A 12,829-nucleotide genomic window follows, 5' to 3' on the forward strand; every position below is an offset into this window, starting at 1 on the left:
TTCAATAAAGGCCACAATCAAACTGCATTCTACATTGCTAAGCCTAAAGTTCTGTTGATACAGAGAATTGTCATTTACACATACATACATGAAGTCCAGAAGCATAAGGTACAAAATATTCACAATGATCTCCCTGATTCCATTGCATCCTGGGCAGAGCTTAGATTGCCTACTGCCCCACCATTTTGTCTTCCCGGTTGGTTCACAACCTGAATCCCTTGGGCCTGCACATCAGGTGTAGTCAAATTATTGGATGTGTTTGAATTGCAACGTGCCTCCTCCATAGCTTTAAAATATGCATAAGGGCCCCATCCTGAAACCAGAAGATTAAATTGAAGGAAGCTCAAAGCAGTGAAAAAAGAAGATTCAATTAAAATGGAAAATGATGTGCAGAAAAAGAAGTTAAACATGCGAATCGTTTCAGGTTACCACCAATAAACTGAGTGGCTAGAGTGACTTGATTTTCTCATCCTACTTCCTCTTCTAAGATCCCAACAACTTCTCATTGAAGCATTTGAAACACAAGAATTACTCTAAAAGAAAATTAAAGCTTATCATATTACAGTATTGGATTAATATAGCTGCTAGATTTCAAACTTTCATATCTTTTTGCAACTCCATGGCAATCAGTGCAGCATAGGCGTACCCAATTGCAGTTCTAACTTCTAAGATATAACATTTCTTATATCCAGGCTGCAATAGTTTCCAGATATTCATTCCTCACTAATTATCTCCACATAATATTTGCAAAAATTTTCCTTTACTCTGGGGTTCTCTACTTTTTGACATTTTTATCCACAATAATCTTGAATCCCATAGCCAACCCTAACTAATTTGTTGAGAGTCCATAGTAGAAACCAAATTTTTGGGACTAAGACTTTGTTGTTGTTGTTGTTTCACAATAATCTTGAATCCCAAGCAATTCGAGTTCAAATTAATCTATATTTAATCTTTGTCATGACAAACAATTCCAAAATTTCAACAAATGAAAAGGATAGATATTCACTCATTGACAGATACACTCCCACATGTGAACTAAACAAGGAAACAAAATAAGATGAATAGGTAGCATTGTTAGATAGCTGTCTTCAATACAATATTCATTTTCCCCAAAGAAAAATGAAGAAGAGAAGAAATGAATGAACAAATCAATTTTTTAGCAGAATAAATGACAGTCTTCAAGGCCAGAGGGTAACACATTAAAACTTGAATGGGCCATAATTAATAACTTAACTGATTTCTTTTTTTCAAAAAAAAAAAAAAAAAAAAAAAAAAAAAAACTAAGCTTCCACATTTGGAATTAGCCAAAGCCTATTTGAAAAGGAAGACTCAAAACCATTAAGAATGAATATACTTATCACTAATTTTTGTGAAGTGATTCAGTATTCCTGAACCACCTAAAGCACGAATGAGTCCATTTTATTTTGGATGACACTTGAGGTGACTGCATCCTTTTTTGTAAAAATTTATAAAAGAAACATGGGGTTTTACAACTCTTGGAATGTGCAAAAAGTTGGCTTTTTTTAGCTGAATAAGTCAATTCATATTGCAACAATATAGCAAAAGAGGGTCCATCTTGATTGCAACCAAAGTGCTGAAACCTTCGTCATATATATATATATATATATATATATATATTGGTTCAATTTAGTATGAAGTGGAGACATGTTTTGAAACTGATTAAACACATATTTGATAATATGTATGTAATGTAATGTTACAATAAAATTTCTTCTAGTGTTTTGAGACATATGCAACAATAGTACTTATTGAAAGAACAAAAGAAAAGAAAATGGATACCATCGTCATCATAAGGGTTTGGGAAGAATTGTCGATAGCAAAATGCTGCCACAACTAGCCCTGCAAGAGATGAACCATGTAAAGCTGCTAAAGCCCTATACCAAAAATGCAATTCCAATTTCACTTTCCCCATTAGTTATAATAAAAAAGCATACCTAGCAAACCTCCAGCAAACACATCTTGCCAATGGTGCCAGTAGTCATTAACTCGTGAGACACCAATAAGGGATGCGACAAGTAGCGGAAGGAAAATTATACATAGTTTTGCCACATGCCCTTTGCGATCAAATGCTTGAATTTTTCCAGACAAGTAAAATGACAAAAAACCTAAGCCTGCAAAGGACCCTGCAGACCAAAATCATAAATTATATCAAATGTGAAGATTCATACACTGCTTCTTTGGTAAACTGACATGATAGCATTCTTTATGATTAAGTCATATAAAAAATTGTCTACTTGGTTCTGAATGTAAATATGAAGCAATTAGAAGTAAACTTTACAAGCACAATACCATCAAAGGCCTGGTTTGGCAATTATTTTAGGATACTTCCATGTCTTCTTAAACCACCTTGCTTAAATTATTAACTTTTTTAGGTATAATAGATTATGGATTCCGTATGTTGTTGATGTGTAACTTTATCCATATCAATTCAACAAAAATATTAAAATCTGTAGAAGGAAGTGTTGCTTACATGAAGTGTGACCACTTGGGAAACTCTTGTGCCCTTCCTTTATATCACTAGCTTTACCATGGCAGATTACATTTCCCAATTGATCATAAAACTAACAAAAAAAGAATCCAAACATCAGTAACTACGTACTAGAGGAGATTGGCATATTATAATAATGAAAGATATTGGACATTCAGGCCAAAAAATTTTCAAAATAAGAAAAGGTTTCCATAATTGAATTAAAATTAATAGGCAAGAGTTTGGAAGCAACTCTATGTTGTTGAGGAAGACTAATGGAAAAACAGTTAAAATGACATATTCAAATATTTATGTAATGATTCTTATGTCCCACAAAAACAATTGCACAATACTTAGTAGATTAACTATAAATACTCAAATTTGGCAACATTTGGAATTTTTTTCTTGTTTATTGGGGCATGTAGGTACCTGGAGCTACACCTGATCCTCTCCACCAAATCTAACCAAGGACTGGGATGGGCAAGTTGTTAAACCTCTTAGTTTGACATCAATTGGAAAGAAAGAAAGAAAAAAAAAGGGAGGGGGGAGAATGACCTGAATCTAGTCCTAACAATTGGAGTCTGCTTTGTACAATTCCTTAAAGAGGTTTTACCAAACTTACTTTTTGGGCTGTGTGACATATGATACCAATAAAGGTACAAAAGAGTTTGAATGATTTTGGGAAAACAATTGACATTTAATAACAACAAAAACACAAAAGAATTTGGAGATAAATGAGACCATACTTCCTTTCCATCAGGAAAGCAACGATAAAAGAAGTCTGGTCGAGGCCGGCCAACTGCATCTTTTATTGCATCCGTAATCACCGCAGTAACCAGCACAGAAAATAAGAGACCTGCTCTTCAACAGAGATGTAAGTTATCATATAACACTTCACAATATATTCCTTTAGCTAAGATTAAGAATAAAATACACTAAAGAAATTGTTCTGGTTGAATAATGACTATCATACCAAGAGTGCTGTGGTGCAAATCATACACATCTCCCCTACGAATATAGACGAGAAGGAAGATGACAATAGGCAACAGAACTGCATACATCTGATCATAAAAAAAAAGGAAAAGAACATTAAAATTATTCATTTTCTTATCCATATCATCTTTAAGGCCAAAATTTCACTTTCTTTACAGTTCTATTGTCCTTTTCCAGATAGCACAGTTTCAATAATTTATAATCCTTGACTTAAGTCCCTAAATATTATAAATATCAAATAAACTTAAATCACAAAGCTATTGAAAACAGAACACAATTGACAAAGTGTTTTGCAGCAATAGATTAATTTCCTTGTAGAGTACAAACGCTGTCTTAGTTCCTTATAATAAAATTTACATAACAACATTTGAGAAAATAAATACTTACAGGAACGGACCATACAGGAACTGTGTTGTCTTTCATAGGATACTTAAGGTCTTCCATCATATCCTTTCCCACAAAGCGGCGAAATGGATGAGTGACAATTAGAGTGACTTCTATCATTGCAAGAAACAGCAATATAAGCCAATCATGCTTGTGATTCATAGCAAGAGCAGCACCATGAGATTTAATAGTGTGTGCCGGTGCCCCAAGCTCAACTTTTCTATATCTGCTCAGCTGTAACATACACAAAATTTGCATTAATGCCAGACCATTGAATCCATTTGTTGCTCTAAGATTTTAGAGGGCAAGCACATATTTCATAAATCACCTCATTAAAGAATCTAATATATTCTACTGATGAATGGAAGCTAAATTTTTTTTTTTTCCTGAACACGAACAATTCTTGAAGAAGAAGGACACAAAAATACGACAATTAATTAATTAATATATTTTTACCTATATTTTATGTTTATTTTAAAATTTCAAAATAAATAATAGCCATCAAAATCTTTAAATATATACATATATATATATATATATATATATAAAATCAAAGTATCATTTAAATAAGGAAAATGATGTTTTTTCATACCTATACACTCTGGACACGCATGCAGAGTGTCCTCAACATACTTGAGTTCGACAAAGTGTCTGACACGCCAATAGTTTCAAGGTGTCCGTACTTCTTAGGCTTAAAGCTAAAACTTTTCTACACATTATATATTTTCTGTTTTATAGGAACACGAGTAGTAATAACTGCGAAAAGAAAAACTTTGCTCTAGTTGAAGAAGCAGATTACAACATTAGATATTGCATTCTGATTAACAACACAAAAGCCCCCAACATCCCACCACAATTTCCAGACTGATAAAATCATTGAATTCTAAGACATATATAAAATCAGTCCCAGTAATTAATTAAAAAGCCTCACTTCTCTAATCATAAACAAAACTAAACCAGTCAAAATTCATAATTCAACATTTAAATTTCAGAACTGAAAATAATAATAATAATAATAATAATAATTCTGTAATTAGATGAGAATCAGAAGAGGATTAAATTAATTAATTATTAAATTAAATATAGTCAACGAACCTGAAAGGAATTCCGAACATTCGAGAAGGTAAAGAGCGATCTTATATTTCGCCACGCCATGGACGAAAATAAAGCGGAGAATTAACGCACAAAGTTGTAGTACTTTGGAAGTTCTAACAACAATTTGCAAATGTAAACCAAAAAGATAATGAGAGTCTTATCTTATCATGAAGAGGAAAAAGGAAGTGACTGCAGAGCAATGAGAGTGAGTGAGAAAGAGAATGAGAAAGTGACGACACACTGAATTAACAGTGGAAAAGGAAGTATAATTATTTTTACCTGTGGGAAAATAAGATTTGGATTCTCAGGGAAAATAATTGCACTTGAGAATTGGATTTGATATGATATGATGGGACCCCATTAGGCAGGCAATTACTCTCAAAAATGAAAAATCTTTCTTCTCTCTAATTATTCAGTTTTTAGAGAGAGAGAATTGGGAAAGTTTTGAAATGAGAGGATTTGCCGCCGGGCGGTTTCTGTATTGGAACACCGTTTAGTTTTAAGTGTTAACGATCAAGTGTGAATCAAGTAAAGAACTTTAAAAATAAATAAATTAAAAAAAAATAAAAAGAAAAGGATAAGGTATTTTATTATATTATTATTTTTGATTGGTAGAAAAATTTGAACGGTCAGGATTATGTCTGGACTTTGATGACCACTACCGTCCAATATGTTGACTTACCTTTCAGCGACAAATGGTGGCGTTTGTGGCCTACACAAAGGAAACCAATAAATGAGGCTTTACTGCTTTAGGCCCCGTGGGTCGGGCTATGGTTAAAGTCCTTAATCGAATGGTCCAAATCGATATTGATGGGTTACTAAAATTTCAATTTTCCAACCGCCACCGTCCCACCATTCTCTATAATCACTGGATTAATCGATAAATATAAGCCATTTTTACTTAGTGGGTTGACAAAATATATTTGCTTGCATTGAAATTCTCTAATTAGGTCATAAAATAAAGATAGAACATTTTGTTTTTAGTAGATTTTTTCTTTAATTGGTATTTTTTTCAAATAGCCTTTTGTTTTCGCTCAAAGAATAAATAAATAATGACACTTGAATATTTTTCAATTTTCTTATTAATAAATAGATATGGCCGCCGAAATAGAAGTCAAAACCTTTTTTTAAAAAGATTGTTTCTTTTGCATTATGATGGTGTGTGACGTTCTCTCTTTTAGTTTATTTCAGTTTTCTTGGATGGATTTGATCGTGGAGTGGAATTGAAGATTCAAAAATATGTAGAGTAGAGTCCATTACCTTTCTTTTGGTTGTTTAAATATTTTAAACTATCCGATTATTCTCTTAAGCATATATAATGCTTCTATTCCATACATAACACATAATTACGAAAAAAAATCTCTTCGTGATAGCCTCAAGATTAGGCAAGAGGTTAGATAGAGGCCATTAGGTTGACTGGAATAGAATCTAGTCAATCTGCTACTTACCACACTGTATGGTCATTGCTCATTGGTCAATAGAAGACTCCAAGCATTACTGGTTGCTCCACAATTTGGAACCACAAAAGCCCTCTTCAAAAATCAAAATCAGAGCTGATGGAAAGTGATAATATGATGGGACCTTTCGTTATGGAGTGGTATGTTGGGCCTTTAGCTCAACACTATCTTTTAGGATATAAAGGCCAACTTGAATAGAGTGGGCCTTTTTTTTTAATTAATGAGAGGCTCGCAATTTTCCACTTAGGCCGGGCCCATATTTGCGCCTATTCACTCCATCTTCTCTGCCTAGACAAGCTTAATAAACTACCTTTGTTACACTTATTTTTGTTTTATCAACTTAACATGTTGTGATTGGTACTAACAAAAGGACTTAATCTACGGAATACAGTGTTTGTTTGTATATGCCATACTTACCTAATATTAACTATACATCTAGTAAAATCCTGAGTAATTTAATGGTCTGAAATTTAGCTATAAGGCATGTGATGTTTTTAATTTTTAATTTTTCCAATTTTTTCCATAACCATGAATGGACCAACTAATGGGATCTCAATTCATTATGCAGCTTATGTCTTGAACAGATTGATGATAGCTAGTAAACTGTTTTTTACATCGCTATTGGAAGGTTAGAACTTGGAATATATATATATATATAAATCTTCTATTTAATCACCTCCAATACATTGATAAAATACATTTACAATCTTCCTCTACTTCCACAGTTCCACCTTCTTCTTTTTTTCTTGGCGTTTGTAAAACAATAGTAAAGTAATAATACACTCTCTCTTTAAACAAAAGGGAGGGAAAAATCAAAATTTTGGTAAACTCATTTCACCGGAAAGAGACAAGCCTGTTAGGGTCAAATTTTTTATGAATTGGCTTATCCTTTAACAAAACGCATTTTACTTGTAATTAGGTAAATCTAAGTTGGGTTTAATGTATCAAGAAGTATGTTGTTCAGAGACATCAAGTGGTATCATTAAAGACATGAAAATTGATCCAAGAAACAAGTAAAGAAAAACTGATTTAGTGAAGCTCGACACTAGTATCTATTGAGCTTTAATGAAGAAGCTCAACACAAGCTCAACATGAGCTTGATCTATCGAGAATTACAATTTCAGAATTTTTAGATCTGAAATTCAGCCCATGATGACTTGAATGATTAGGGTTTCTCTCTCTATAACCTTAGTCATATATAAGGTTTATTTTAAAAGTTATCAAGTATGGAAATAGAGACCTAGAACTCATATACTCCGTGAGAAGCTAATGCGTTTGTATGTCTTAGGATATTGTAACCAAGTGTTTCTTGATCTTCATCGTCTATAAAGTGAAAAACTTTGCAGCTAACAACAATTAATCAAATTGTTGGAGTTAGTCATGTATTAGGACTCGTGCAAAGGAGTTAGTCACATATTGGAAATTTGTGCAAAGTGAAGAAATCTGCTGCATGATCAAGTCTAATTGGGTATTGGAGTAAAAGTTCAATTGTAGGTTGGTATTTTGGGATAGTCTAGGGTAGTGGTAAGATTCTTTATACTTATAACCGCTTGTTCTTAATCAGTTGATTTTTGGGAGTGGTGACCTAAAATTCACTCGGTGTAGTTTTTGCTTTGCAAGAGGTTTTCCCAATTCATTAACAAATCACTATGTTATTTATTTTCTACTGCATATTAGTTTATTTGGTGACTTGTTAGTCCACTATTTGCATGTAATTTGACCTAGTTAATCAATTTGGGTAATTATATTAACTAGTATGTAATCCATGCGTAAGTGAATTGTAGTGGTACTATTGATGTTAGCTTGAGTTATAAAACATATAGGATATTAGTTTGACCATGACATTTGGAGGTACTAAAATAGTTTTTTCTTGCAATTTTTGTGATATTAGTTACGCCAAGTTTCTCATTACACTGCTATTATGTATATAATTTTGAAAATTACTATTAGATACTATATATACAATATCAATTCACAATCTATCAGTAAAATTCTACTAAATACAACACAAGATAAAAGAATAAACTGGTCCAATATTGTCTCCTAAATTGAATAGAGATAGGTGCATGAGATCATTCAGCTCAATTACAATTTGTTATGTTCAAGATCCTGACATATAAAATATTTAAATAGAAACAATAAAAAAAAAATTCACATTAGTTCAGAGAAAAAATAACAGTAAAAATCTAAACAATTTAATTTGTATGGAAAGCTAACAAAAGCAAAATTCAATTTTGAATCTAATTAAATTTTCTCTAAGTATTGATTTATATATATATGATTATGTTTTTTATGATTTATTTATAATGATCTGCTTGTTTTCTACCTTTAATTAACTCACTTGGTACAAAAATTTAAAAAAAAAAAACTTATATTAGATAAGACATGTGACACAAAATTAAACTCTAATTGAATTCTAATTTTTATATTGAATTAAAGGAAAAGCTAACAGAAGCTCTTAGGGTAATGATTAATAATCTATTTAAAGAAAGTTTTAATGGAAAAAGAAAAAAAAGTAATTAATGTTTTGATAGCTTTTTCTATTTCCCATAAAAGTGGTGTCAAAACTTTCATAAAATAAATTGTTAACCATTGCTCTAAGAACACCCGTTAGCATGACCCTTGAATTAATTAACTTAGCACAAAAATTTAAAATTTTTGATTAGATAAGATATGTGATGCAAAATTAGACTTTAATTGAATTCTAATTTAAAATTTATAAATTTTCTTTTTGCTTTTCTATTAATATATATAGATAGATAGATAGATAGAGATTAATCGTGGTCAATTTATTTTAACGCAACAAAGTGAATACAACTTTCAGTATCTTTTTATTTTATTTTTAAGGTATGACTTGTGTCCAGTGAAAGATTCCATTGGACACGTTGGATGATAGACATGTGTCTAAGAGTGGACACATGTCCACCATTGAACATTCAACGTGTCCAGTGAAAATTTCCACTGGACACAAGCCGTGTCCTTATTTTTAAAGAATAAGACCAGAAGTAAAATTTTTGAATAATCTCACTCCATGGGAAGAGATACCAGACAAGCCAAAGTGCCTTCCAGACGCTCTTCCCTTTCCAACAGATTTTCCAAAAGCTACGGGCCTAAGGCTACTTACCCACCTTTTTTTTTTTTTTTTTTCATTTGCAAAACAATAGTAAAGTAATAATACACTCTCTCTTTAAACAAGGGAGGAAAAGTCAAAATTTTGGTAAACTCATTTCACAGGAAGGAGCAAAACCAATATGACTTTTTGGTTTTATTTTTAAAGTATGAGACAAGAAGTCAACATTTTGAATAATGTCACTTCGTGGAAAGAGATATCAGATAAGCCAAAGTGCCTTCTAGACTGTCTTTTCTTTCCAACAGATTTTCCTAAGACTATGACTACTTACCCATAGACTAAGACTTTTGAGTACACCACGACAAGTGGTGCAGCATGTGAACCTCTTTTTATCGCACTACCGCTTCTCCAAACTTCTCACAACCATCCAACAAGGATCGAAGAAACACAACAATGGCCAAACTCAGCCTGCTACTAGCATTTTTCATCTTTTTCACCCCCTCTCTTTGTTGTCCTGAAGATCAAAAACAAGCCCTTCTCCAGTTTAAATCTTCTCTCATTAAAACTACTAGTTCTTCTTCATTAGAAAGCTTATTGTTTGAGTTAGAGTCATGGAATTCAAGCTCAGATTGTTGCAACTGGGACAGAGTCACTTGTAGTACTGGCTTACATTCCAGGGTTGTCATTGGTCTACATCTTGACTCCCTTGTCTTCATGCAATCTATGGAGCCCATTGTGGTGGCTTCCACCATCTTGACTCCACTCTTTCGCATTAGAAGCCTGGAACTGCTTGACATGTCCTCAAATCACATACAAGGAGAATTGCCAGGCAACAGCTTTACCAATTTGAGCAAATTGGTTTATCTTGACTTGAAGAATAATCTCTTTGATGGCTCCATTCCCTCTCAAGTTTTTCACTTGAGGTACCTTCAATATCTTGATATAAGTAGCAATTCATTCCACGGTATTCTTAGTGGGGAAGTGGGCTCTCTTCAAAACTTGAGGGTATTGAAGCTGGACGCAAATTTTCTTGGTGGAAATATCCCTAAGGAGATAGGGAACATGACAAAGTTGCAGCGATTGTATTTTCGCAGTAACAATTTTTTTGGGGAAATTCCGTCTTCAATTTTGGATTTGAAGAATTTGGAAGAATTGGACTTGAGGGACAATTTCTTGTCAATGGAGATTCCTTCTTTTATTGGCAATCTATCCAACATAACTACTTTGGCTTTGAGCAACAACAAGTTGACAGGTAAAATTCCATCATCCATACAGAAATTGATGAAGTTAGAAACACTTCAGTTGGAAAATAACTTTCTCAGTGGAGAAATTCCATCTTGGTTGTTTAATATCAAGGGCATGAAGCGTCTTTTTCTTGGAGGGAATTATCTAACTTGGAATAGCAACGCAAAGATAGTGCCAAAGTGTATGCTATCTCAATTATCTATGAAGTCTTGTGGTCTTTCAGGAGAAATCCCATATTGGATTTCCAAACAAAAGACTCTCGAATTTTTGGACTTGAGTAAGAACAAGCTAGAAGGTTTGTTCCCACAATGGCTTGTTGAAATGGAAGTTGGAAGTATAATTCTATCAGATAACAGGTTTACAGGTTCTTTGCCACCTCGTCTCTTCAGATCTCGAAGTTTATCAGTTCTTTCCCTATCCCGGAACAACTTTTCTGGAGAACTGCCAAACAATATTGGTAATGCTTCTGCAATCATGATTCTCATGTTGGCTGGTAACCATTTTTTAGGGAAGGTACCTCAATCTATCTCCAATATTTATCGCCTCCTATTACTAGACTTGTCAAGCAATAGATTTTCTGGAAGCTTACCAGATTTTAGCTCCAATGTATTACTTGGATACATTGACTTTTCTTCCAATGAATTCTCTGGAGAAATTCCAACAAAATTTTCCCAAGAAACTAGAATTCTTGCATTAGGACAAAATAAGTTTACTGGCAGCTTCCCTAGAAACTTGACTAGTATGAGCCAGCTTGAACACCTAGATATCCATGATAATAAAATCCAAGGTGAATTCCCAGAGTTTATTAGCCAAATCTCAACCCTTCAAGTCCTAAATTTACGAAATACCACACTCCAAGGTTCTATTCCTGATGGTATTTCCAATCTTAGTAGTCTTAGGATTCTTGACCTTTCAAACAACCATCTTGTTGGCAATATCCCTACAAAGTTTGGAAATCTTATTGGTATGATTGAAACACAAGAAAAATTTTCATCACTCTCTGATATTTTCTCATTCTCAATCGAGTTTAATGATCTGATAGTAAATTGGAAAAAGTTGAAGCAAGGTCTCTCGAGCCACAACATTGAGCTCTACTCTTTGTTAGACTTGTCAATGAACCAACTTTCTGGTGAAATCCCAGCATCATTAGGCAGATTGAAGGGTCTAAAGATTCTCAACATCTCACATAACATCTTCTTTGGTAAGGTACCAGTAACCCTTGGTGATTTAGAGAGTCTAGAGAGTTTAGACTTGTCACATAACAAACTATCAGGCATAATTCCCCAATCACTAGTAAAGTCAATTGTCTGTTTTGGATGTGAGTAATAATGAGCTTACAGGTAAGATTCCAATTGGTGACCAAATGGACACAATGAATGATCCAAACATTTTTGCCAACAATAGTGGTTTGTGTGGAATGCAAATTCAGGTGCCATGTTCAGAAGAACTATCACCGACAAAACCATCAAAGCATGAGAGTAAGAAGACATGGTTCTCATTGGAAGGACTGGGGTTTGGATATTCAACTGGCTTCTTTGTAACAGTAGGAATCTTATATCTTACGGGGTATTTTGTTCCTGCACTAGCTCCAAATTGTCGAAGCCAATGAAGAAGGCAAAAAGTTTAAATTTTCAATCGCATACAAGTTATGCAATCTATTGTCAAAGATCTAAATCCTGACATGTAATGGGTTTCAAAAAATCAATAAAAACAAATAGCCATTCTTAAGTATCAAAAAATATATACGTTGAGGAATAAGTATCAATAAATAATTTGTCACTAGAATAAAGTGAGAGGGAAACTAAGAAGAAATATATAAGTTATAATAATAATAAAATATAAAATCCACCTAGATTGTTCTCACTAGTCATATCAACAGATCATATGGTTAGTTCTCAAAAAAAAAAAAAAAAAAAAAAAAAAAAAAAACAGATCATATGGTTAATTTGTGCATGAGTATGAATTAAGGACAAATTTCATGAAGATTTTTTGAGTTGAGTTGTATAGTTCTAACTTGTGTTATAGTTGGTTATGTTTTTCTAAATTCTATCGTGTATAACTACAATTTTTCTAAGCTTCAAATTTAATTTTGTGGTG

At 33.0% G+C, this 12,829-nt stretch overlaps 2 protein-coding genes across 3 annotated transcripts; one reads left to right on the forward strand and one right to left on the reverse strand.

Annotated features, from left to right (window-relative positions):
- On the reverse strand, positions 1 to 5,471 carry LOC115974895 (lipid phosphate phosphatase 2-like). 2 transcript variants are annotated; one of them, XM_031095463.1, is made up of 9 exons: positions 5,240 to 5,471; positions 4,961 to 5,073; positions 3,869 to 4,099; positions 3,462 to 3,549; positions 3,235 to 3,344; positions 2,492 to 2,582; positions 1,956 to 2,144; positions 1,801 to 1,860; positions 1 to 313 (listed from the first exon to the last, which is right to left on the reverse strand). In XM_031095463.1, the coding sequence occupies exons 2-9, from the start codon at positions 5,018 to 5,020 to the stop codon at positions 120 to 122; spliced, it is 1,023 nt and encodes a 340-aa protein (XP_030951323.1). In that variant the 5' UTR covers positions 5,021 to 5,073; positions 5,240 to 5,471; the 3' UTR covers positions 1 to 119. The 2 variants fall into 2 exon arrangements, with proteins under 2 accessions (XP_030951323.1, XP_030951313.1); XM_031095453.1 differs by having other exon boundaries at positions 4,961 to 5,149; positions 5,240 to 5,463.
- Positions 5,472 to 9,924: 4,453 nt separating this feature from the next.
- LOC115974855 (receptor-like protein 46) lies at positions 9,925 to 12,459 on the forward strand. The gene is given in 2 exon segments (XM_031095400.1): positions 9,925 to 12,030; positions 12,032 to 12,459. Coding segments are annotated over 2 exon segments (2,400 nt in total). The 5' UTR covers positions 9,925 to 9,940; the 3' UTR covers positions 12,342 to 12,459.
- The last annotated feature ends 370 nt before the right edge of the window (positions 12,460 to 12,829 follow it).

The sequence above is a fragment of the Quercus lobata genome, chromosome 1 (genome assembly GCF_001633185.2).
Source record: "Quercus lobata isolate SW786 chromosome 1, ValleyOak3.0 Primary Assembly, whole genome shotgun sequence".
Lineage (NCBI taxonomy): Eukaryota > Viridiplantae > Streptophyta > Magnoliopsida > Fagales > Fagaceae > Quercus > Quercus lobata.

Coding starts and splice junctions, on each gene's coding strand:
- LOC115974895 (XM_031095463.1), bottom strand. CDS start 5,020: ATGGCGTGGCGAAATATAAGATCGCTCTTTACCTTCTCGAATGTTCGG. Junction 2,583..3,234: donor GCTTTCCTGATGGAAAGGAA/GTATGGTCTCAT, acceptor TTTTTTTGTTAG/TTTTATGATCAATTGGGAAA. Junction 2,145..2,491: donor CCCAAGTGGTCACACTTCAT/GTAAGCAACACT, acceptor TTTGGTCTGCAG/GGTCCTTTGCAGGCTTAGGT.